At 32.5% G+C, this 25,205-nt stretch overlaps 4 protein-coding genes and 1 long non-coding RNA gene across 6 annotated transcripts; 2 read left to right on the top strand and 3 right to left on the bottom strand.

The window, feature by feature from the left end:
• The first annotated feature begins 2,492 nt into the window (after positions 1 to 2,492).
• Positions 2,493 to 6,337, top strand: LOC114178453 (glycerophosphodiester phosphodiesterase GDPD6-like). The gene is made up of 8 exons (XM_028064371.1): positions 2,493 to 2,707; positions 3,064 to 3,242; positions 3,423 to 3,606; positions 3,881 to 3,955; positions 4,397 to 4,506; positions 4,893 to 5,111; positions 5,662 to 5,817; positions 6,006 to 6,337. Exons 1-8 carry the CDS (start codon positions 2,692 to 2,694, stop codon positions 6,240 to 6,242), a joined length of 1,176 nt encoding a protein of 391 aa, XP_027920172.1. The 5' UTR covers positions 2,493 to 2,691; the 3' UTR covers positions 6,243 to 6,337.
• Positions 6,338 to 7,089: 752 nt separating this feature from the next.
• Positions 7,090 to 10,870, top strand: LOC114178454 (glycerophosphodiester phosphodiesterase GDPD6-like). Its single transcript, XM_028064372.1, has 8 exons — positions 7,090 to 7,231; positions 7,588 to 7,766; positions 7,958 to 8,141; positions 8,422 to 8,496; positions 8,961 to 9,070; positions 9,457 to 9,675; positions 10,196 to 10,351; positions 10,540 to 10,870. The coding sequence occupies exons 1-8, from the start codon at positions 7,216 to 7,218 to the stop codon at positions 10,714 to 10,716; spliced, it is 1,116 nt and encodes a 371-aa protein (XP_027920173.1). The 5' UTR covers positions 7,090 to 7,215; the 3' UTR covers positions 10,717 to 10,870.
• Positions 10,871 to 12,534: 1,664 nt separating this feature from the next.
• Positions 12,535 to 15,766, bottom strand: LOC114176156 (replication protein A 70 kDa DNA-binding subunit B). The gene is made up of 12 exons (XM_028061096.1): positions 15,494 to 15,766; positions 15,237 to 15,383; positions 14,944 to 15,141; positions 14,665 to 14,842; positions 14,308 to 14,578; positions 14,126 to 14,228; positions 13,871 to 13,995; positions 13,706 to 13,784; positions 13,477 to 13,621; positions 13,165 to 13,325; positions 12,970 to 13,090; positions 12,535 to 12,889 (listed from the first exon to the last, which is right to left on the bottom strand). The coding sequence occupies exons 1-12, from the start codon at positions 15,622 to 15,624 to the stop codon at positions 12,695 to 12,697; spliced, it is 1,854 nt and encodes a 617-aa protein (XP_027916897.1). The 5' UTR covers positions 15,625 to 15,766; the 3' UTR covers positions 12,535 to 12,694.
• A 1,323-nt stretch (positions 15,767 to 17,089) lies between these two features.
• On the bottom strand, positions 17,090 to 18,900 carry LOC114176551. Its single transcript, XR_003603021.1, has 3 exons — positions 18,819 to 18,900; positions 18,638 to 18,706; positions 17,090 to 17,306 (listed from the first exon to the last, which is right to left on the bottom strand). It is a non-coding gene; the product is annotated as an uncharacterized LOC114176551 (long non-coding RNA).
• Positions 18,901 to 19,673: 773 nt separating this feature from the next.
• LOC114179870 lies at positions 19,674 to 21,563 on the bottom strand. 2 transcript variants are annotated; one of them, XM_028066353.1, is made up of 4 exons: positions 21,400 to 21,563; positions 20,871 to 20,944; positions 20,222 to 20,801; positions 19,674 to 20,057 (listed from the first exon to the last, which is right to left on the bottom strand). In XM_028066353.1, the coding sequence occupies exons 2-4, from the start codon at positions 20,899 to 20,901 to the stop codon at positions 19,910 to 19,912; spliced, it is 759 nt and encodes a 252-aa protein (XP_027922154.1). In that variant the 5' UTR covers positions 20,902 to 20,944; positions 21,400 to 21,563; the 3' UTR covers positions 19,674 to 19,909. The 2 variants fall into 2 exon arrangements, with proteins under 2 accessions (XP_027922154.1, XP_027922155.1); XM_028066354.1 differs by having other exon boundaries at positions 20,889 to 20,944.
• Positions 21,564 to 25,205: the final 3,642 nt, after the last annotated feature.

The raw sequence follows: 25,205 nt of genomic DNA, 5'->3' as shown, positions 1-25,205 counted from the left end.
AACTATTAATATAAAAATAAATAAAAAATTAAAATGTATAGTAAGCAAATAATACAAAATGTTCATTTCAAATCCTAAAGACAAAAAGGGAGAAACTTGGTAATCATTTCAAGAACATGTACACTTTACTTTGATAACTAATGATGAAAACTGTAATGTAACAGTGTAGGAAGTTGTACAAAGCTTCTTTAAGAAGCTAAGTTAAATTAAAACAAGAAACAAACTTTTTAGTTTATCAAACTATCAAAAACTAAATTTTGAATTTTCCCAAAATCAATTAAAGTTTTCTTAAGTTGATAGATATATAAGTATATATGAAAAAGGTCAAAAGTATTTTTTATTTTGTGAACATCAACTATGTTTTTTAAGTGTTATATTTATTTAAATTTGACCTAATCACTTTACACTTTACCAAAAATGCACATTAATATATAAGTTAAATTAAAGAAATTTGAAGTTCAATGTTTATGTTTAGGTGATTATATAATAAAAGTAAATCTTCAATCACCCATGACATTGATAAGTATAAGTATTACTTGTAAACATTAAAAATATCTGGTACTATTATTATTATGGTTATTATTATAATGACTATTATGGTTAATAATAATATTATCATTAAATTAAAATTATGAGTTTATAAGAACATGGAAAAACATGTATCTTGAAAGCTGAAAAATAGTATTGAAAAAAATAAGTGTGTCGATATTAAAAAAATATTTATGTCTCGTTCCTTTAGTGATAACTTATAATCTCAAATGTTCTATACTTATTTTTATCACAATATTATCAAAAGACTTAACACACTTTCGAATATATGTCTTTATTGCATACATAATTACTTTGCAATAAAAAAATGTTTACATATAATTGAATTAAATTAAATTAAATTGAATCTTGTAATATATTATTAAATAGTAAATAACAAATATCAAATATTAAATAATCATAATGAAGTAAAATAATAATAAAAATGGAGATTACAAAATATTAATAATTATGTCTTATATTAAAATTAAAGTAGTAAAATTTTATTCATAAAATAATAAAATAATAATCCTGAATAATAAGAAGTTAGTATGAGAAGATTTTGAGAGAGCATTGAATCAATTAGAAATGATTACCTCTTTCGGCCAAAAGGTGTGCATAAAGAGATATGCAGCTATTGATCACACTTATGTTTTGAAAGATGCAAATGACTTTTTAAGAAAATCATATTTAAATGCTTCAATAAAAAAGTTGGGTTCATCTTAAGAGAAAGTGTTAGAACAAAAACCAATGTTTGACTAAAAAACATTAGTAGGTGACAAATAATTTTGAATATGATACTTAATAGTTGAACTTACTTGATTAGTGAAATTATCATTTAGTTATAAGTATGTTAAGAGGAATTAATTTTTGTGAATTTTGAAGAAGAACCACATGTTATAAGTCAAATCCTAGACTCCCATTTATTGTATTTAATGTTAAGTTATTTAAAACATTCATATTATATAATTGTATATAGGGTTAAATATATTTTTGTCTATCAACTTTAAGTAAAAAGTGAAACTAGTCCTTCTTTGAAAATTTAGCCAAATTTAGTTCCCAAACTTTATAATTACCTGGATTTAATTATTCTAATCAAATTTTGTTAAGTTTATTTAATATTTCAAATGCGTTTCATGATAGTTTCTTAGCTAACATTAAAGCAAAAATGTGTCAAAAACTCAAATGCTATCATAAAATGTGTTTGAAACGTTAAATAAACTTACAAAATTTGGTTGAAAAGACTAAATCCACACAGTTATAAAATTAGGAGACTAAATTAGGTCAAAATTTCAAAGATGGATTAATTCTAATTTTCACTGAAAGTTGAGGGATAAAAACATATTTAACCCCTTATATATATATATATATATATATATATATATATATATATATATTAAATAAATGATTCGTGTGAATGAAAATAAACATATATGAATTTTTGAACTCTTAAAATATCCACTTCACAAGCATTAAAATAATATAAACCCAAACTTATATCAATAATAACTTGTTCAAATTAAAGAGAAGATTATAAAAATAATTATATGATAAATTATCCTTTTATCATATTTTTATACTAACAATACTAATTTTGATTCACATGATGATGAATAGTTGAATCTCACGAAATGGAGAAAAACATTAAGAGATAGAAATAATAAAATGTTAAACATAGCAGCATCAAACTAAAATGAAAAAAAAAAAAGTTAAGATACTTTTGAGTCAATAAATCATGCTAAAATAGAAATATTGAGAGTTTATATCAGCTCAAGGTGCTGGTAATAATTGTTATAAAAGATTTTACATCACTTTTAATGAAAATTTAAAAAAAAATTACATATATAGATTTTATTTTTCTTGTGTAGGAGTTGATACTTGAATTTCTCACTTTAATAATACCAATATCATTCTATAACAAAATTAAAAAAAAATATAAAAAGAGGGGAAATTATAGGCAAATTCCGTTTGTGAAAAATGCGGAGAATATTCGTGGAGTCCAGTATTTCGGCGCTAATCAAACGCCACTGACCAATCATTCATCGTTAATCATTCATTCGTTCGGAAGATAAAATCGTTCTCACCAATACTGTTATATAACACTTGAAACCTTGTTGGGCTTGAGATTGAAGTGAGGAACACAACATAACCATACCAATCTCCATGGCGTTCTTACCCAGTAAGGCTCTCTCACTATTCAGGATCCCTTCACCTTTCTTTTTCGTATTTTCTTTCTTTTTATTTGTTATCACTTTATTTGTTCCTGTTCATCTTAGCAAGATGGAAATCTGGGTGCATGTGATCTATAACCGTTGTTGTTCTTAATTAATCAACTACCCTTTCGCATTTTCTTTCTGAATGGATATGCTGCCATAGATTTCAGATCACTGAATATCGTCCCACAGTTTTATCACTCGTTTGAGTCAACATTCAAATTTACCATAATATCCATGCCATTGTGTTCGTTTACTTTCTTCTCTTGAGATGTGTGTTTTTCATGTATGTTTGAGTGTGAGAATGATTTTTTTTTCCCAGGTTTTGCTCCTTTTGTGTTTCTATTGCTTGTTATTGGTTGCACTGCAAGGCCTTTTTATCCTCTTCCCAACAAAGGTGATGGGGGAAGTAGGAAGCCCCTACAAACTTTTCGCCCATATAACATTGCACATCGCGGTTCAAATGGAGAGCTTCCTGAAGAAACTTCTGCTGCATATACGGTGAAGACTATTTTTGTGCAGAAATACTTTATTCTTTTCATTATTCTGTTTCTGATTTGGAAATCGACTATAATTATTGTTTCAGTAAATTTAATTATGCACAAACTGTTATTAGGTAAAATGTTGATGATATAGTAACCACCATTTCTATCCTTGGCCCAAAAACGAATGTTCCTGCAGAAAGCTATTGAAGAAGGTGCAGACTTCATTGAAACTGATATCTTATCATCCAAAGATGGTGTTCTTATATGTTTCCATGATGTCAACCTTGATGATACTACTGACATTGCAAATCACGAGGAGTTTGCTGATCGTAAAAGAACGTATGAAGTCCAAGGGGAAAACATCACTGGGTTCTTTACTGGTAGAGTAGCTAAACTTGCTATTCTTTGTTCAGATTCGTTGCAAATTTCCTTAATAAAATAATTAGGGGGTTAATATGATTGTCTATGACATAAATACATAAGCTTGAAATTCACCTGTTTTCATTGTTTTTAGTAACTCGTATCATAGAAGGTTTTCGTATGTTTCAAGCTCTCTAGTTTTGTTGAAAGTCCTATTTGCCATCTAAACAATGTTTCTTCATAATGTAATTATCTAATTTTCCAAAATAAGTTTACTTGTTTGTACATTTGCAGTTGATTTCACATTAAAGGAGTTAAAGTCATTGAGGGTGAAACAGAGGTATAGATACAGGGATCAACAGTTCAATGGTTAGTCCCTTCTTCCACAGAGTAGTCTCTCTCGTTTTATTATTTGTCATTTTTTTTTTTGCTTGTTTGACTTCTTCATTCATTGATTTGGAAATATTATTTTACCACTAAGAAAATGCAGTAAAGACAATACAACCACTGAGACACAGACTCTGCCCTCGCTGGTCTAAGGCACCAAATCCTCTCCACTATCTCCCACCCTCTCCTTATTCACTTTTTCTTTCCTTCCCCATCTTGCAATTTTTTTCCCCCTCATCAATGCCTTGCTGCTAGCTGTGCATTATGTTGCAGTATTCCCCTACTGAAGAGTAGACTTATTTTCCTTTTTATTGGTGACTTCTTCATTTTTTTTCTTGTGATTCGTGCATGAAACTAATATTGCTTTTGCACAAATCAAAATTAACCGTTATTCTATAACTTTATATCGATAATCTATTTCAGGAAAGTTTCAAATCATCACTTTTGAAGAGTTCATTAACATAGCACTGGATGCACCAAGAGTTGTTGGAATATATCCAGAGATAAAAAATCCAGTATTTATCAATCAACATGTGAGTATTTCTTTGTAGAATCTAACAAATGCCTAAATGTTAGGAATAGATTCGGGGGGAACGGGGTTGTGGACTTGTATTGACAAAGATAAGTTATTCTGAAAGGCAGAGCTATTGATATATAATTCATCCTACTGAAGAATATAATTGAATCCACCAATTTCAAAATTGAGGCTAATGAGTATTACTGGAGGTGAGATTATGTTGTTGGATGTTTCTAAATGCAGATTACATTAAGAATTCTTATGCCTATTAGAATGTTCTACAAAAAATCTTACAATGTCATGCTTGCTAATTTCGTCTTGATAGTATTATGTTTTAGCCAAGTTCTTTAGGGGTTTTGTCTTCTTTCCGTTCATTAAGTCGAATTTTGATACAATCACCAGGTTAAATGGTCAGATGGCAAAATATTTGAGGACAAGTTTGTGGAGACACTTCAGAAATATGGGTTAAAGGGTTCCTACCTTTCAAAAGATTGGCTGAGACAACCAGTATTCATTCAGTCATTTGCTCCAACTTCACTCGTGTATATAGCAAATAAGACGGACTTGCCCAAAATTTTCTTAATTGACGATGTTGATATTCCAACGCAAGACACCAATCAGGTTTGTAATACATTTTACCCCATATGTGCAAGCTTCTGTAGGATTATTGAACTTCTGTTCTGTCTGCAAGTTTTCAGAACAAAATGTATTGTTAATGGAGTTCGCTATACTTGTGGAGTTAATAATTTATATCATAATTCAGACCTTAAAAAATTAAACAACAATGAGAAAGCATAGGTAGTCCCGACAGAGCAGCTTTATACAACACTTTTCTTTCTTATTCTTGTATAAATGGAGGAATGTAAACTAAGAAAGTATTCAGACTACCTTTTCAATTTCTTCTCTTCTATTTTCAGCTTTCCATTGTCATTCTTTCCGGTACACTCAGTGCTAGCTTCCTTAAATAAAATGTTGAAATTAGAGAAAAAAGCCCTCTCATAGGAGTTTATCCATTCCTAGTTGACTGATCCTTGGCTATCCCTAGATCTTAGCAGCATTTATGTAATCTCTACCTTTTCAGAAGTAATACTGTTCCCATTTTATGTTATACTGCTGTTTTGATTGTCTATACCTAAGTCTAACAAAATAGTACTGTGATGGTTATGTGCAGTCATACTGGGAGATTATATCTGATGAATACCTAAACTACATAAAGCAATATGTTGTGGGAATTGGACCATGGAAGGACACGTTGGTACCTGTGGTAAATAATTATGTGGCAACTCCTACTGATCTTGTTTCCAGGGCACATGCTCATAATCTGCAGGTACAGTTCTTTAAAGCTTATTTTCTCATGATTTATGGATTTGATACCTTTTGGAAGATTGAGCGGATTATTCTTTAATTCTCTTGCCTTATCTGTTGTGACATTTCTCCTCTTTAATCTGTAATCTTTGTATTCATCAATGGTTTGGAGCCAAAGAAATGACAATATAAATTGCTATTGTGGTGCAGGTGCATCCATATACTTACCGAAATGAGAACCTTTTTTTGCACTTCAACTTTAGTCAAGATCCGTACGTGGAGTATGATTACTGGATCAACAAGATAGGTGTTGATGGTCTGTTTACAGACTTCACTGGTAGCCTACATCGTTTTCAGGAATGGACCTCTAAACATCAAGACGATGATGATAACAACGCATCCAAGCTATTGCATAAAATTGCATTGTTGCTCTCCTCTTATAATTGATGTCGAAAATTCAGACGTTGTATTTAGAGTTGGGATTAATTTTATGTGTTCAAAAAAGCTTATAATAATATTTACAAGTGAGTTTTTGACTAAAAGGTTATCTGACAATTAAGCAAAATTAAGCATCACTAATCACTAATCACAATATAAATCTCCACATAAAGTTTTGGAATTTCTCTAATAAAGATACACACTGGCCCATTAAGCATCACTAAGCATCATAAGTGCATATTTTGACTTTTGTCTATTTCCATTAGTTTAATGCTTATCTTTATATTATTCTGAAAGCATTAGGCGGTCCTACAATCTATCCTAGAAAGGAAATAAAGAGATAGAATAATACAAATTAAAGAGAAGATTATAAAAATAATGATATGATAAATTATCCTTTTATCATATTTTTATATTAACAATACTAATTTTGATTCACATGATGATGAATAGTTGAATCTCACAAAATGAAGAAAAAGATTGAGATAGAAATAAAAAAGTTTAAACATAGCAGCATCAAACTAAAATGAAAAAAAGAGAGTTAAGATACTTCTGAGTCAATAAATCATGCTAAAAGAGAAATACTGAGTTTACATCAGCTCAAGGTGCTAGTAATAATTGTTATAAAAGATTTGACATCATTTTTAATGAAAATTTTTCAAAAATTACGTTTATAGATTTTATTTTTCTTACAAAGGAGTTGATACTTGAATTTTTCACTTTTATAATACCAATATCATTCTATAAACAAAATTAAAAAATTAAAAAAAGATGGGAAATTATAATTCTGTTTGTAAAAGATGTGGAGAATATTCGTGGAGTCCAGTATTTCGGCGCTAATCAAACGACACTGACCAATCATTGATCGTCGTTCATTCATTCGGAAAATAAAATCTTTCTCACCAATACTGTTATATAACACTTGAAACCTTGTTGGGCTTGAGATTGAAGTGAGGAACACAACATAACCATACCAATCTCCATGGCGTTCTTACCCAGTAAGGCTCTCTCACTATTCAGGATCCCTTCACCTCTCTTTTTCGTATTTTCTTTCTTTTTATTTGTTATCACTTTATTTGTTCCTGTTGATCTTAGCAAGATGGAAATCTGAGTGCATGTGATCTATAACCGTTGTTGTTCTCAATTAATCAACTACACTTTCGCATTTACTTTCTAAATGGATATTCTGCCATAGATTTCAGATCACTGAATATCGTGCCACAGTTTTATCACTCCTTTGAGTAAACATTCAAATTTACCATAATATCCATGCCATTGTGTTCGTTTACTTTCTTCTCTTGAGATGTGTGTTTTTCATGTATGTCTGAGTGTGACAATGATTTTTTTTCCCCAGGTTTTGCTCCTTTTGTGTTTCTATTGCTTGTTATTGGTTGCACTGCAAGGCCTTTTTATCCTCTTCCCAACAAAGGTGATGGGGGAAGTAGGAAGCCCCTACAAACTTTTCGCCCATATAACATTGCACATCGCGGTTCAAATGGAGAGCTTCCTGAAGAAACTTCTGCTGCATATACGGTGAAGACTATTTTTGTGCAGAACTACTTTATTCTTTTCATTATTCTGTTTCTGATTTGGAAATCGACTGTAATTATTGTTTCAGTAAATTTAATTATGCACAAACTATTATTAGGTAAAATGTTGATGATATAGTAACCACCATTTCTATCGTCGGCTTACGGTTGCCCAAAAACGAATGTTTCCTGCAGAAAGCTATTGAAGAAGGTGCAGACTTCATTGAAACTGATATCTTATCATCCAAAGATGGTGTTCTTATATGTTTCCATGATTTCAACCTTGATAATACTACTGACATTGCAAATCACGAGGAGTTTGCTGATCGTAAAAGAACGTATGAAGTCGAAGGGAAAAACAGCACTGGATTCTTTACTGGTGGAGTAGCTAAACTTGCTATTCTTTGTTCAGATTCGTTGCAAATTTATTCAATAAAATAAGTCGGGGGTTAATAGGATTGCTATTGTCTATGACATAAGTGCATAAGCTTGAAATTCACCTGCTTTCATTGTTTTTAGTAAATCGTATCATAGAAGGTTTGCGTATGTTTCAAGCTCTCTAGTTTTGTTGAAAGTCCTATTTACCGTCTAAACAATGTTTCTTCATGTTGTAATTATCTAATTTTTCAAAATAAGTTTACTTGTTTGTATATTTGCAGTTGATTTCACATTAAAGGAGTTAAAGTCATTGAGGGTGAAACAGAAGTTTGGATACAGGGATCAACAGTTCAATGGTTAATCCCTTCTTCCACAGAGTAGTCTCTCTCATTTTATTATTTGTCATTTTCTTTTGCTTGTTTGAGTTCTTCATTCATTAATTTAGAAATATTATGTTACCAATAAGAAAATGCAGTAAAGACAATACAACCACTGAGACACAGACTCTGCCCTCGCTGGTCTAAGGCACCAAATCCTTTCCACCATCTCCCACCCTCTCCTTATTCATTCACTTTTTCTTTCCTTCCCCATCTTGCAAATTCTTTTCCCTTCTTCAATGCCTTGCTGCTAACTGTGCGTCATGGTGCAGTATTCCCCTACTCATTGAAGAGTAGACTTATTTCCTTTTTATTTTTAGGGAAGCGTACTGCTGATGACTTCTTCATTTTTTTCTTGTGATTCGTGCATGAAACTAATATTGCTTTTGCACACATCAAAATTAACCGTTAGTCTATAACTTCATATAGATAATCTATTTCAGGAAAGTTTCAAATCATCACTTTTGAAGAGTTCATTAACATAGCACTGGATGCACCAAGAGTTGTTGGAATATATCCAGAGATAAAAAATCCAGTATTTATCAATCAACATGTGAGTATTTCTTTGTAGAATCCAACAAATGCCTAAATTGTTATGAATAGATTCGGGGGGGAACGGGGGTGTGGACTTATATTGACAAAGATACGTTATTCTGAAAGGCAGAGCTATTGATATATAATTCATCTAACTGAAGAATATAATTGAATCCACCAATTTCAAAATTGAGGCTAATGAGTATTACTGGAGGTGAGATTATGTTGTTGGATGTTTCTAAATGCAGATTAGATTAAGAATTCTTATGCCTATTAGAATGTTCTACAAAAAATCTTACAATGTCATGCTTGCTAATTTCGTCTTAATAGTATTATGTTTTAGCCAAGTTCTTTAGGGGTTTTGTCTTCTTTCCGTTCATTAAGTCGAATTGATACAATCAACAGGTTAAATGGTCAGATGGCAAAATATTTGAGGACAAGTTTGTGGAGACACTTCAGAAATATGGGTTAAAGGGTTCCTACCTGTCAAAAGATTGGCTGAGACAACCTGTATTCATTCAGTCATTTGCTCCAACTTCACTCGTGTATATAGCAAATAAGACGGACTTGCCCAAAATTTTCTTAATTGGCGATGTTGATATTCCAACACAAGACACCAATCAGGTTTGTAATACATTTTACCCCATATGTGCAAGCTTCTGTAGGATTATTGAACTTCTGTACTGTCTGCAAGTTTTCAGAACAAAATGTATTGTTAATGGAGTTCGCTATACTTGTGAAGTTAATAATTTATATCATAATTCAGACCTTAAAAAATTAAACAACAATGTGAAAGCATAAGTAGTCCCGACAGTGCAGCTATATACAACACTTTTCTTTCTTATTCTTGTATAAATGGAGGAATGTAATTCAGACTACCTTTTCAATTTCTCCTCTTTTATTTTCAGCTTTCCACTGTCATTCTTTCCGGTACACTCAGTGCTAGCTTCCTTAAATAAAATGTTGAAATTGGAGAAAAAATACCTTTCCTAGGAGTTTATCCATTCGTAGTTGACTGATCCTTGGCTATCCCTAGATCTTAGCAGCATTTCAGAAGTAATACTGTTTCCATTTTATGTTATACTCCTGTTTTGATTGTCTATACCTAAGTCTAACAAAATAGTACTGTAATGGTTATATGCAGTCATACTGGGAGATCATATCTGATGAATACCTAAACTACATAAAGCAATATGTTGTGGGAATAGGACCAGGGAAGGACACGTTGGTACCTGTGGTAAATAATTATATGGCAACTCCTACTGATCTTGTCTCCAGGGCACATGCTCATAATCTGCAGGTACAGTTCTTTAAAGCTTATTTTCTCATGATTTATGGATTTGATACCTTTTGGAAGATTGAGCGGATTATTCTTTTATTCTCTTGCCTTATCTGTTGTGACATTTCTCCTCTTTAATCTGTAATCTTTGTATTCATCAATGGTTTGGAGCCAAAGAAATGACAATATAAATTGCTATTGTGGTGCAGGTGCATCCATATACTTACCGAAATGAGAACCTTTATTTGCACTTCAACTTTAGTCAAGATCCGTATGTGGAGTATGATTACTGGATCAATAAGATAGGTGTTGATGGTCTGTTTACAGACTTCACTGGTAGCCTTCATCGTTTTCAGGAATGGACCTCTAAACATCAAAGACGATGATAGTGACGATGATGATAACAACGCATCCAAGATATTGCATAAAATTGCATTGTTGCTCTCCTCTTATAATTGATGTCGAAAATTCAGATGTTGTATTTAGAGTTGGGATTAATTTTATGTGTTCAAAAAAGCTTATAATATTATTTACAAGTGAGTTTTTGACTAAAAGGTTATCTGACAATTAAGCAAAATTAAGCATAACTAATCACTATTCACAATATAAATCTCCACATAAAGTTTTGGAATTTCTCTAATAAAGATACACACTGGCCCATTAAGCATCACTAAGCATCATAAGTGCATATTTTGACTTTTGTCTATTTCCATTAGTTTAATGCTTATCTTTATATTATTCTGAAAGCATTAGGCGGTGTTACAATTATCCTAGAAAGGAAATAAAGAGATAGAAGAATACAAATAGTTTTTTCATTGTCCTCATATTGTAGGGTTTGGGGATTGCACTAAAAGGGAGTAATATAAGGGAGTAATGGAACTTTTGGAGAGGAACACTAAAATCTTTGAGAATTGAAAATTGTACATCTAGACGTCCCACAGTTAATATATGAATGCAAATCTGTTTATCTAACTCAAAAATTTACCTGAGAGTTCAAATAAAGAACTATAGAAAATAGATGTGAATTGTTTTACCTACTTCAAATTTGTTTTTTCATGCTACAAGATGTAGAATTCGATGAGCAATTAAAGAGAAGGAAACAAGAGATACCTAAAGAGGCAAGATGAGAGAAGGCAAGAAAATAATGCAAACAAAAATGGGAGGGGCTCGGTATTATGAAAAACAAAGGGGCAAGGAAGACACGAACACGGAAGGGATATTTTTATTTGTATTGATTTTGTACCACCTTTAATGAAATGGAGCGTTTCAATATTATTGTACAAATAAAACATACTGAAAAAAAAAACATAATAAAATGTATAAATAAAGATGCCTAATATTTTTTCTTGTAAACTATTTATTACTTTTTTAAGATATCAATGTCAATATTAATTAGCCAATTATTAGTAAAGCAAAAAGAATGGCAATTCTAGAACTAAAGTAGTTTAGTGAATTATTTTTAAAAAAGATATTTTATTAAAAAAGTTGGCGAGTCTAAGTTTATATTTAACGAAATCTATATTTAATAAGGTTATAGTTAATTTGAATATGATTTGTTGTAAATTTCTTACCACAAAGATAAAAACATAGTTTGTAGTACATTAGCATAGAAAAATGAATATATTGCATGTTAAGGTCTAATAAGTATTCCAAATCATTTATTTATATAAATTCAGGAAAAAAAATAGTTTGGATGCACAATTATAAGCCTCCTTTTTTTTTTACTAAATATTAACTTGAATTCCAAATGACCACAACAGATGATAAATAGCAAATACATAAAATAATCCAGATTTTAAAACAAATTCATAAAATAAAATATTTAAATTGTAAATAAACAATTTCAAGTTGAAAACAAATCTGTCACAAAACAAACTTATAAAAAAAATTAAAAAATAAAATAATATATATAGCATTATATATATTTTTTAAAATAATTATGATGAATAACTAAATCAAAAGAGTATTGGTAAATAAATAAAGAATTGTTTTTTAATCATAATCTAGAATTTTATTTAAACGGGAAATTGTTTTTATCTATTTAAAATTGTAAATAAAGATCATGCACTAAAATACAATCTTTGAACAGTAAGATTAGTAAAATAATTATTATAGCGACACTGAATGAAAAATCTAATAAAACAGAGCGCAAATTATTAACTATTGTAAATCGAGGAAGAACTTTTTAGGAGACGCTAATGTGATGATGGAAAATCATGAAAATGTGGATGACTAAAATTTCTAAAATATCTCCAGATGTCGGCAAAATGTATGATAAACATAGGGAATTAATAATTACAACCAGTAACATTACTCAAAGAGTTTAAAAAAGATCTACAAACTCTAAATCTGCATATCCATCTCTTAAGCTCTCATCTTTGATATTTCTTCCAGCATCATCCTTGACTCAGCAGCGAAGTCAACAGGAACAACCGCTCGAGCCGTTATCCTTTGCCGCTTCTCGTTATTATACTCGTTCTGGGTAACACTAACGCGGAAAAGATGCGGAACCCAAGTTGCTTGCTTCAATTTCAGACTATAAGGATTATCTTCTCCTTCCTGACATTAACAAGCCATGTAACGTTAAATAAAGCATTTTATCATCGTCTTTCAACAATTAACGGAGTAACTCATCTTACTTGCGACTTAAGGTCATCTAAATCATCAGCAGAGCATCTAACTATCTTCTCAGCTTCCTCATTAAAGACGGAGACGAAAGCCTCGCCACTTGTATCGCAAACCTTGGCAACCATAATATACCTAAAAGGACAATGAAAACTTCAAATGCATGCATCAGATAGAAAATTTAACAAAAAAGATGACCAGTGTACTACCTTAAACTGCACTGTTCATCGCTTTTCTGGCATCCTTCGCACCAATATCCAGAACCAATGCTTTCAGTAACTTTCTTATTGCATGTCTTACAGGCACGATACCACATTGCCTGGTCAGGCTTTATGAAGCTTATATATCCTCTAAGGCTGAAAAACGCAGGCTGCTCAAAGTAACATTAAGAGATTACAATCAGATTAGTGATTCACATAACAATCATTTCAAACTTCCAAGAATTTCAGTAGTATATGCTAACAACCAGATGGAACCGTCTTAACAATGTCCAATATTCAAGAAAATTAGCAACCAAATACCTTCGTCTCCCCCAATGATTGGTTGGAGGTTATGTGAGCAAGTGGAACACGATCAGAGTACACTGATCTGGTTCCATTATTAGACGTTGGACTTGAACCAGAACCTACAGAGTCCATTGCAGCATCTTTGCCTTCAGATTCATACCTGTGAGCCAAAACAGGCATATAAGTACGACTATCATAAAAATACCATAACAATGCAAGAGTAGCGTAGCAAATATTGGTATACCAGCTTCTGAGTTTCTTTGCTTCGGGTACGTCTGGATTTACCAGAATTACACTTCTGCTTATAGTTGACAAAGAAACGCCTGAGACAGATATTCAAGAACGGTAAATTATGAGCCTCTCGCACAAGTGCTACATAATGTTTATCTAAGCCTGAACCTTAACATACCTTGGAAGTCCCCAACCCTGAGAGACTTAATTGCAACAACTGGAGATTGATCAGCAATGTCCAGTAAATCTTGTCCTGTGTTTGTAGCAAGATCATTCCACAAGGACACAACTACTGTCTTCTTCCTGAAATGTCAGGCATGCACATTTAACATAGGAACACTCTTAACTCCTCCCTATATATAAAGTTTCACGGGAATAATTCTTTAATAGCTGAAGAGATAAACACTCCAGGTGATAAGTAGTAAATACTCACGTTTCATCAGCGATAGTAATGTCGCGCTTTGGAATGCTCTCATTGTCACTCTTCCTACGAATGCTCATTGTTGAAGACACGTTCTTAACAACTCCAATGACATCTGAAATTGCATCAGATACAATCAATAATGGAACAAGATTAAACCACAACAATTAGCGCATGTTCTAATCAATACTTACCCACAAGTTCAGACTTGTTGACATAAGGACCTAGCTGATCAATCTGGACAAAGCTAAATTTTGTTTCCGGGACAAAAGTTGCTTCACCCGCCACCTCTTCCACCTCAGAATTCTCGTTCAGCGTCATTTCATAATCATTTTGAACAGTTTTGAACTGTTTGTTGGCAACTTTCAATGTCCCCTTCGAAATATAGTAAACCTTTCCCAGAACAAATTTGTCGTAAAATTTCCTCGCGGCATCGTTAAACATGGTTGCCTGGATCTGAGTACCCTGAAATTAGGGGGAAAACATCAACACATATCCTTAACAAGAAAAACAGAATCTAATTCCCAAACAAATTAAAAAACAACTCTTACTTCTTCGTCCGTCAATTCAACGTTGAATACACAACCTTCACCCCTAGCGTTCTTATAGGTTCGCATGTTTCCTTTGTTCGTAACGCTAACCTTTATCGTCCAATTACCCTGATAAGGATTCAACGAAACGAGAGGACGCACCCTACGTGTCATTGCCATGCGGGCAGCAGGAGCCGAACTAAAATAAAGGAGAGAAAAAATTTAAAAAAAAATGAAATGAAAAACCCTTAAATCTCAGAACGATTTGAAATGAAAAAAGAACACAAGAATACTGCTCACTTTCTATGTTGATCATTTAGAATCTGCGCAGCAGATTTTGTCACCACTTCCTGCTTTTGCTTCAAAACAATCCCAGCAGCACCTTCGCTCTTTACTCCAACCTCTTCTTTGGGTTTCAAAAGAATACCAGGCTCCTCGCTCTTGATCTCCTTTTCCAGAGCGGGAGCTACCGGCTCACATTTCGTTACAATAAGGTACCTGCAAAAAAATATACACACACCAAAAATCAGATACCTCGAATCATCTTCAAAAGCTAGATACGAAGCGATAATTGCAACGAAATTAGGTCTTACTTTTCAGATTTGTTAGGAATGTCGTTGAGAGTGTAATCAAGAATTCGAACAAGACCTAGGTTTTGAATGTTCCCAGAGAGAACCTCAGAATACATATTCGAAGGAAGAATTGCCCTCAGTTTCTTCTTTCCATCACTGGCTGTGAACCTAGATTACCACATAAAATACATACAGTGAAAAAAAAATTGCAGGAAATTACAGATCCGGAACAGAAAAAGGGGAAGAGTAACGAAACGCGTAGGTTAGATAGTACAAACATGTATCTGTTGCCGCTCGGCTTGAGATCAACTACTTGAACAACGATGTCGGGAAGATCCGACGAAGAATCTGGTGAAGGGTTAGCGAGGAGCATCGAAACGGCGTCGGGTGTGATTGATTTTGCGGCCATTGGAGGGAAGTTTTGGAGAAGAGAAAGGAATGAAGTGAGAAGATTTAGAGTGAGAGTAAGGTTGAGAGCCAGAGAGAGTGGTTTTGTATAGTGGGGAGTGTGGCGGGAAACCGCAATTTTGTGTGCGGCGTTTTCAATTCGAGGGCTTTTCGCGCTTCCTTTTTGCAAACCTCTCGCGCCCTTAGTTTTTTTTTTTTTTTTCTCGTGGAACGCGCACTAGAAAATATATATATATATATATATATATATATATATATATATATATATATATTTAATATTCTCTTCTGTGTAACAAACGGTAATAATAATATATATATATATATATATATTTTTGTTTGAAGTTATGCTGCTAGTTTTTCAGAAACTATCTTTTTTTAATATTTTAACTGGAATTTTACTTTAAACTTATCTAAAAGTTATGTCTGGTTAAATTTGATAATTTTAATACTATTTTAAAAAAAATTAAAGTTTTAATAAGGTTATAATATAAATTATATTAATAAGGTTAAAAAATAAAATTTTAATCAAGTTTTAATAAGGTTAGAAAAAAGAATACAAACTTTATTAATATAAAAATTATCTTTTTCAGGAATAAAATATGATTGAAAAAATATTTTACAAATCTTCTAAAAAGGGAAATTAATATTTTTATTTTCATATTTCGGAAGATGCAGTAGAAACCCCCGTAAAATATATCTCCGCCCTAATTGTACCTGAAAATATAAAACAGATTAAAATGGTAGGTGTCACTGTATTTTTAAGAAATGTAATGCTTTATTAAATTTGATTCTAAATTGTAAGGATATTCACAGAATGGATCAATATTTTATTGTAGTTTAGATTGGATATCGAATTTAGTTTTTAAAAATAAGACAAATTGAATTTCTTATATACATGCATATACTTTTATTTATAAATTTATGATATTCTTATTGTTTATAATTTTACTAAGTTTATCTCATAACTTATACTTATTTTCATAAAAAACATTATTGAAGATATTTATTTAAAAAATGTATCTATACTTATATATAAAAAATATTCATTTCATTTGGTCACATATTTTTCTAATTTTATCTTGAAGTAACATTATTTTAAATTAAAATAATAATATTTTCATTTTTATCTTTTAACTAGTTGTTAATTTAAATTTAATCATTTTATAAATTAAAATAATTATTTTACCATTTTATCCTTTTTGTAATTATTTTTTAAAATTTTAAAAATTATTTATCATAAAAACCTATTTAATAGTAACAAATTACACAAATTTTTTCTTTTCATTATTATTTCTACTAAAAAATATTTTATTAGACTAAAAAAATAGACACACATGCGATAGTATCAAAATTATCTAACAAGTCATTATAATAATATTTTAATAATGTATATTTTGCTTTTTGCAACGTCCCATTTAATTATTAAACGAAATTAAAGAAAACATCAAGTGATAACAGCATAACAACGCAGTCCCGGGGTTCTCAACACCCCTACAAGACTAGGCACACCACGATGCCAACAAAAGCAGGATAGTTGTTTAACTAAAAGTTTACAATCTAATAACCACGAATACAGGGGCCATAGCCCTAAAGAAAACATGAAAGAAAGACATTCGAGATCTAGCCCAGATAGTTAAGTAGCGAAGTCGTCATTCCCTGGTTGACCACGAGAGCCTCACCCACCTGCTCCCATCAACCAAGTTGATGATCATCGCAAGAAAGAACAGCCACATACAATCACAACCATGCAACAAAACGGGTAAGCTAGAGCCAACAACATATTCAACATACAATCAAATATATTTTCATCATCTCATCCACATAGCAACCAAACATGTTATGACTCTTCATTCAATACACTACGACTCGACTCGACTCATCCGGATATGTATAACTCAGTCGGATTCAGCGGATGCTTGCACTTGTGGTAGATACCTATGCTCGACCCTGAGCTGCTCGATCCTGAGCTATGTGTTACTAGTGTTACGATGAATCAAAATCTCTCCCACCACAAGGTTAGCCCTTAATGAGTTTCAGGCCTCCTGCTACTCCCACCACAAGAGTCAGTCCGCTCTAAGCGAGACTAACTGGCTCCTCGGAGCGTCAGGATGCAACCTTACCTTGAATCCTTACCTAGTTATACAGATGGGGCACCACCATGAACACCCACTAGCAGGGGCCATGGAATTACGTCCCGACCACTGAAGCGCGACCCCGGAGGTCTCACCTAGAGACCCCAAGGAATTTACACGCTGACACGGACAAACATTCATAATTCAACAATAAGAAAATATTAACACCATATTTACATTTCCATACCAACCCCTGAGATTAATTCCTCATACGCGTCAGGTTTCGAATCCATACCTCGGACCATCACCACCCCATGAATCTAGGGTCTCATCTCATATTAATCACGTATTCCTTTAGTTCCAACCCACTCATTCATTTCACACGTCAATATCATACCCAACCCGTCATACGTCGTTCATAACTCATGCCAAACATGCAAAATATGCTATTATATACATATCCATCATCACACAATCATACTCAACCAAGATAGATCCCTCGGGAACCATCAAACATCCCAATCACAACACTGTCTCGCCCAGCACCTCGCTCGGGCTGAGGGGTCTCGCTCAGGCGAGACATGCTCGCTTAGGCGAGCCTCCCCCTCGCCTAGGCGAGGGCACAAGAGCAAGAGCATGGGCAACGCGGGATCTCGCTTAAGCGAGATCCCTCTCGCCTGGGCGAGTTTTCTGCTCGCTCAAAAGTTGAGCGAGCCGCCTAGGCGAGCTCCCTGTTTCATCTCGCTTAGGCGAGACTGACTCGCCTGGACGAGATTAACAGGTCTCGCCACTGTTCTTCACTGCAACAGCCATGATCTCCGGCCAAACAACACATGCAAAGTACTCTCACACATCCAAACGACAGATCCAACCATACAATCAACAAATAACGCATAAACAATTCCAAAAAAGACTCGAAACTAGAACCCTAACTTCCCGTACCTGGAAGAGGGCTAACGGAGCTTCGACACGGGACCTCGGAGTGCACCAACCCAAGGATGGCTCGCAGAACTGGCAGGACAGCGAAAAAGAGCCAGGGAAACTGAGTCAACAGAGGCTTTTAACTGAAAATATGAAACAAGATAGCGAAAAGGGAATCGGTATGGCTGGGAGAGACACTTACATGGAGTAGAAGCCCCTTTAGTTTATGTGACAGTCGAACGGAACCCTAGCGGAAGTGAAAGGCGGCTGCAGCTCAAGGCAAGGGCAAACTTTTCTGAAAATGGTAGGGTACCTTAGGTTTAGGGCAGACCTAAGGACTTATATGTTGGGTCGGCCTTAGGCCCACTTACAAGGGCGGCCCACCGACTTTAGGGCTGGAATAAAAAAAAATGGGGTCTTACATTTTTAAATTAAAATTTTAATTTTAATACATATTATTATATTATTGTTATTGGATTGAGGTATCAAAATATGATTTTCTCATTTTAATTTTCAATTATCATAATCTTTCTTACCATTAAAATGAAGAAAAATCATATAATGATAACTATATAATTATTTGATAACTTATTTTCAAGGATAATGTAATCATAAAAGATATTATAATTAAAATTAAGAAAATTAAAAGATTAAAACAATGAGTATAAAGTGACAAATTTATTTGGAATTCATGGTATTATTGTCTAAAGTAAAAAAGGTTGAAAATATTCTTTTGATGGACTATTTAAACCGACGTGCATTTGACACTTAAGTTTAAAATATTATTATGGAAATGTATAATATGATTTCTATTTTTTTTAATTTCTGACGTAATTATTGATTATTTTAAGAAAAATAATGATACATGGTCAATACTAAAAATTATGTTAGAAAGTAAAGATTAAAAGTAAAAAGATAAATTCGTATTATCATTTACCTATTATTATTTTGTAGTGTTAAATAAATGTAGTTTTTTGTTCTGTGTGGTGTAAAATTATCATAAAATAAAATACGAGGGGTTTCAAATGACAAGGCTGCAACATAATACCACATAAATTGCCTCTGTTATTCCTTTGTCGGCTAAAGTATCTTACAAAGTTAATACAAAGTTTCGTCCCTGATTTCCCAACTAAGATATACAAAATAAACAAGACAAGTAAAATAAGAATTAAAGCTAACTAGCTAGATCTATTCTGCTATTCAGATTACCCATGATACTAGCTTAATTAGACGACATGAATAGTTAATGGCTCTGTAAGAATACAAAAAACTCTGGTGTGTTGATTTCTACTGTCAAAAACCGCAGCACGAAAAGCAACTCCACCCGTTTGATGTATTTGTGGTTGGTTTTGGGGCCTGATCAGCTGTATTTGATGACTCCTGTTCTTGTTTCTCTGCAGCACTCAGGGACGAAACACTCTTCTCTGGACCTTTCGACGGCCTTCACGTTAATTCAAGAGCAAAAAAACATGCATGTCTCATGAATATTCATCCTTTTACTCATTTTTATAACAATGCATGCAGGTACCAAAATTATTCATGATAGTTGTTCTTCAGCATTTGAATTTAAAACAATTTAAGCATTGGTTAGTTATCAAAGCTTACTGTTGAAACGCATAGGAATTGGTGCTGTCATTTGATTGGCGTTGAGGCTCGAAAGCCTTATCATCTCCTTTACCGACATTCTCTGTGGTTTTACTACTTTCCATTATGACCTCCCTCATTGTCTCAGCAGCTCTTGCTTCAGCATTTTTGGAACTAAGTTCGTTCTGCAGTTCATGAGTTCTTTTGCTGATAGCATTGAATTTATTTGTTGAGGCATCTACATTGTTGTTATTGGGTGAAGCATAAGGCTGATCATGCGCGCAGACATCACCAGGCTTGTCCATCTCCCAGGATTTAAAACAACCTAAGTCGTTCGAGAAGCTCGTGTTTCCCATGTAGATGCTAAACAATGATTCATTAGACGCAGTGCTCCATTCCACTTGGGAGTTCGCAGTGCTCTTGGAGAAGACATGAGATGGAAAGGTGTAATCGGGAGAGGTGTTTGTTTCACCTGGACGCTCCATCACCTGCACTGGAGGGATTTGTATCACCCCACCTGCAACATCTTCGCTAGATTTTGTTGGACCGTGTGATTCAACTTTTGTGGGAACAACGTTTGTTTGTTCATGGGATGAACTTCCTGGTCAGGATTCATTTGCAGATGTTATGACAGATAAATGGGAGCGTTTAATCATTATGCACTCGTTACCTATATTTTTGTTATCACCTCCAGTTTCCATCGGTCAACGAGGTCCAGGTTTTTTACAGTGGAAAGTTCAGTTGCTGTAAAACCAAAGTCAAAAATGAAAATTCACATCATAAAATATAATGATCAACAAGTGTTTTTGTGTGGAAAAACATAAAGAAGCAATATTTTTGGCAGTCACATAAAGGTGGAAGAACGTATAACTCCCTTAACCAGGCCAAATGAGATAAACAACAGGAATGACCAATAATAATTCCCAACTCTTCAAGTTGTGCACTTTGGTTATTAATTTCTCATCACCTTTTCTTTAAGACATTAAAACTGACATTTTGTCTGCAAAACATCCAAATGAAAATAAAACAAAAATGTTCGCCTTATCATCGTATATACGAACGTCCCAGGAAGATTGAAATTGAATCGACATGGGGTGAAACAAATAAAGCCTATCTTCATGCAGAAAGTAAAATTACAAAAGAAAAATACATTCCAAGAAAACCTCAATTCATTAAGTGTAGAAAGAACGAGAAATTACATGAAACGGCAGCGTGTTCGAAAGATCCAAAGGAGACTGCCGATCAGGCCCCTGCTGAAATCAAGCAAGATATGCCCAAGAATTCAGCAGTCCCAAAATTCCTTCAAAGTACTAACAGAGTCAAATTATTGGTATTTCAAGAAAATGGTGGGAAGAAAGTTATATTGAAGAAGATGAAAGATGGAGAGAGAAAGTGATGAATTGGAAGGAGAAAAAATAAAATAAAAGGTTAAATAAAACGAATGGTGTTGCACAAGTTTAGGAGGAAGCATTATCGAGTAACAACTAACGAACTCTGGTTGCCATGCACACCCCAACATGCCAACTGTGATGTTGGACATTTGACCATTGATCATGCATGTGAGGTGGCTTATTCCTTATATGATACCAATTTTCGTTGTCACAGTTTTTACTGCTTCAAATTTCTTTCTTAATTCATGATTTTAGTGGAAAAAAAAACATATTCGGACAAAAAGTATATGTAATACGAAAAATATGATATGGTCGAAGTATGCAAGTAAATTTAACATCTATTCAATAAACCTTTTTTTATAAATAATTATATAAAATGTTAAATACATTTTTGGTCCTCATTTTTGTAGTGTTTGTTGCATATGGTCCTCATTTTGCTACAATGTTTAAAATTGTCATCATTTTTACCGAATGTTTAAAATGGTCCTCATTTTCGCAATTCATGTTTTATTTGGTCCTTGTCTGTAACGTTCGGATTTGCATATGAATCAACTAGTACTTTTCATTTCATCATTGGATTGCAGTTGCGCTCTTCATTTCAATTTTCCAATTAATCATCAACGAGGTAAGTGGGTTTAGGGTTTTCTGGGTCGTGTTTGCTCGTGGATTAGGGTTTTCGTAATTCTATCTTGGATTTATTTGTCTTTCGATTGTTGTGATGTTTTGCATGGTTTCTAAATTACTTGTTGAGACTGCACCAGATGCCTAAACTGCTGAGAATGCACCAACTGCTGAAACTGCTGAGAATGCACCAACTGCTGAAACTCAAACAACTCAACCACCAAGGAATGAAGTGGAGAGTCAAGCAGCACCACTACCAACACCAGAAGAACCATTTCAACAGTTTATGATGAAATTACAAATTAGGAGGAGGCCATGATAGAAGCTACAAACATCTTAGTTATTTTTTGGAATTTCTGATGTAGAATTCATTATTGATGTACTGCATTTTGACTTTACTTAAACTTCGTTCAATTTCACTTTTGGCAAACATTGATGTAGTGCATTTTGATGAGGATTAATTAACGTTATAAATTTAACTTCTTCCAGACTTAGATAAATTTATTTTTTTCCAAGCTTAGATCAATATCACTTACTTCAATGCTCAGATTAAGATGTCATTTTGAACATGTTGGGACTAATATCAGCATAATAAAACTAATTCATTTCTTCATTTAACAATAGTACAAAATAGATTGGACTTTAAAAGATTACACAAAATAACCGTACGAATAATACAATAACAACACAAGTGAACCCTATTACTAATTGCAGCATCTTCCCAGCAACCTTCAATGATCTCTCCAAATCATTAATCTGCCTCATTTGTGTCATGATGATGTGATGGCATCCTTTACATCAACACCACCATTAGAAAAAATTGCAGCCCACATTATTGGAACCACCACTCAATAAATCAATAAACCAAAAATTAAAACAAATTTATTCTTATTTATCCTCAAATATCTAATTACCACACTTGTACAATACACGTAACACACCCTAATACAAATCTTGTCACCTGTACAATGCTCCGTTAATGATTTAAACGACATTACATAAAAGGACCAAATAAAACACGAATTGTGAAAATGAGGATCATTTTAAACATTATGTAAAAATGATGACCATTTTAAACACTCTGTCAAAATAAGGATCATCCGCAACAAACATTACGAAAATAAGGACAAAAAGATATTTAAGCCTAAAAAAAATTATTGAACGTGTATATTGGAAATTTTTACCGTAAAAAGCTCCCCACTTTTGGTAATTAATATTTAATAAATATGTTAATTTAATGATGATTACTTTTTTTTTTAGTCCGTATGACCTAACACCAGCATTGTTTGTGAGAGGTGCTATAGGAAAACCGAACATTTGGGAGTGACAAATGTGTAAGCAAATTTAGACAAATAATTTATGATTTAAAGTATAATATAGATTTGCCATGTATTTTCATTTGTTAAAAGAGAAGTATGTAATTCAAATTTCAATATGGTAGAACATATTTTTAGTCATTAGAGTAAGAAAATAAAAATAAGACAATGAACTGGATCTCTTTGAAAATGGAACTGTAAAAGATTTTTTATAGTAACATTTATTTTAATGGAAACTACAGAAGTTTAACGGAAAAAATTTATGTACTTAACTTCGTTATATTTTAATATAGGATATGAAACTAATAGAATACTATAGTTAAAACAAGAAAAAGTTATACTTTACTCTATTATCTTTTAAAATTATTGCCAATTTTAGACTATCCAACCTATTCATTTATTTTTTAGAAAAACGTTTGGGTATTGGTTAAAGAAATTATAGAAAATTTCATCACCCACTTGATAAGAGTCCTAATCTAATCTCCCTCTACTTCCCATTTATTCTAAAATAAACTTTCCATAATATAAACAATGTTTTCCATAAAAACATCATTTGAGAAAGAATTAAAGGTGGAATAAGAATTTGATGAGGTGCAGAAAGAGACAAACCCGGTCCTAATCATTTCTCCGTACATTAGTAAGTTTTATTTCGACAAGACTATTTGTTTAATGTCAAATAAAATGTTAATGCCTTTCATGATTTTTTTTAATTGATATTTATAAATATCAGTTTTCTATTAATGTCATCAATGTTAATCTTTTGTTCAAAGTTGTCATAATTTTTTTTTCCAAGTAAATGAAGAAACTTTGAATCAAACTATGATTAATTTGATCAAAGTTAATTGAAAATATTTGTAGTCAACACTGACAAAATTAGCCAAAAGGACCTCAATTAAGGCTGATGAAAAAACAATCCTGATTGATATTAGATAAAGTAATTAACCTAAATGACAACAGAGAAAAATATTCACGAAAAAAATGGTGCAAATTTTAACCAAAAAAATCAACATTTTTGAATTAAACATAACATGAATTAAAAACTAACCAATTTATATTTTTGAGTTATTAAATATCCTTTAATATTAAAATTTAAATTAAAATAAATTTACATTTACAGTAATTATAATAATATTAAACTATTTAATAATTTAACATTATTTTATCAAAGCAAATTATTTTCAAATAAATAATTTAAAATAAAAGAAATTCAAATTTAATGTACATTAATTCCTTAAAAATTTTGTAATTCACTAACTAGGTACATACCAACCCTTTCCCCTCTGTTTTTTATTTTTCATAAAGCTAAGGCCCATAAAGCTTAAGTAACTGTAGCACTGAAAATTTTGTGACACATGTTACACTATAATCCTTTCGCCTTTCCAAGCCTCAACGTACCCAACCGGAATTTGTTCTCTTTAAATCTTAAATCATAAAGTATTTCCCTATACAGATGAAAGAAAAGGATAACCAGAACCTCACACTTCAATCCTCCATCTCTTTCAAAATAACAATTGAATAAGTAAATACCAATTAGGCTCTTATAAATACACTTAAACTCCATAAGAACCTGTTAATCAGACGAATTTGGATTTTTTTACTGAATATCAGGTACTGCAGAAAACAAAGGAAATAACATACAAAGAAGAAGAATAGGTAATCCGACACAGAATGAGAGTG

This window comes from Vigna unguiculata, chromosome 3, assembly GCF_004118075.2.
Source record: "Vigna unguiculata cultivar IT97K-499-35 chromosome 3, ASM411807v1, whole genome shotgun sequence".
NCBI classification, from domain to species: Eukaryota; Viridiplantae; Streptophyta; class Magnoliopsida; order Fabales; family Fabaceae; genus Vigna; species Vigna unguiculata.
This window is presented reverse-complemented; position numbering and strand designations above follow the sequence as displayed.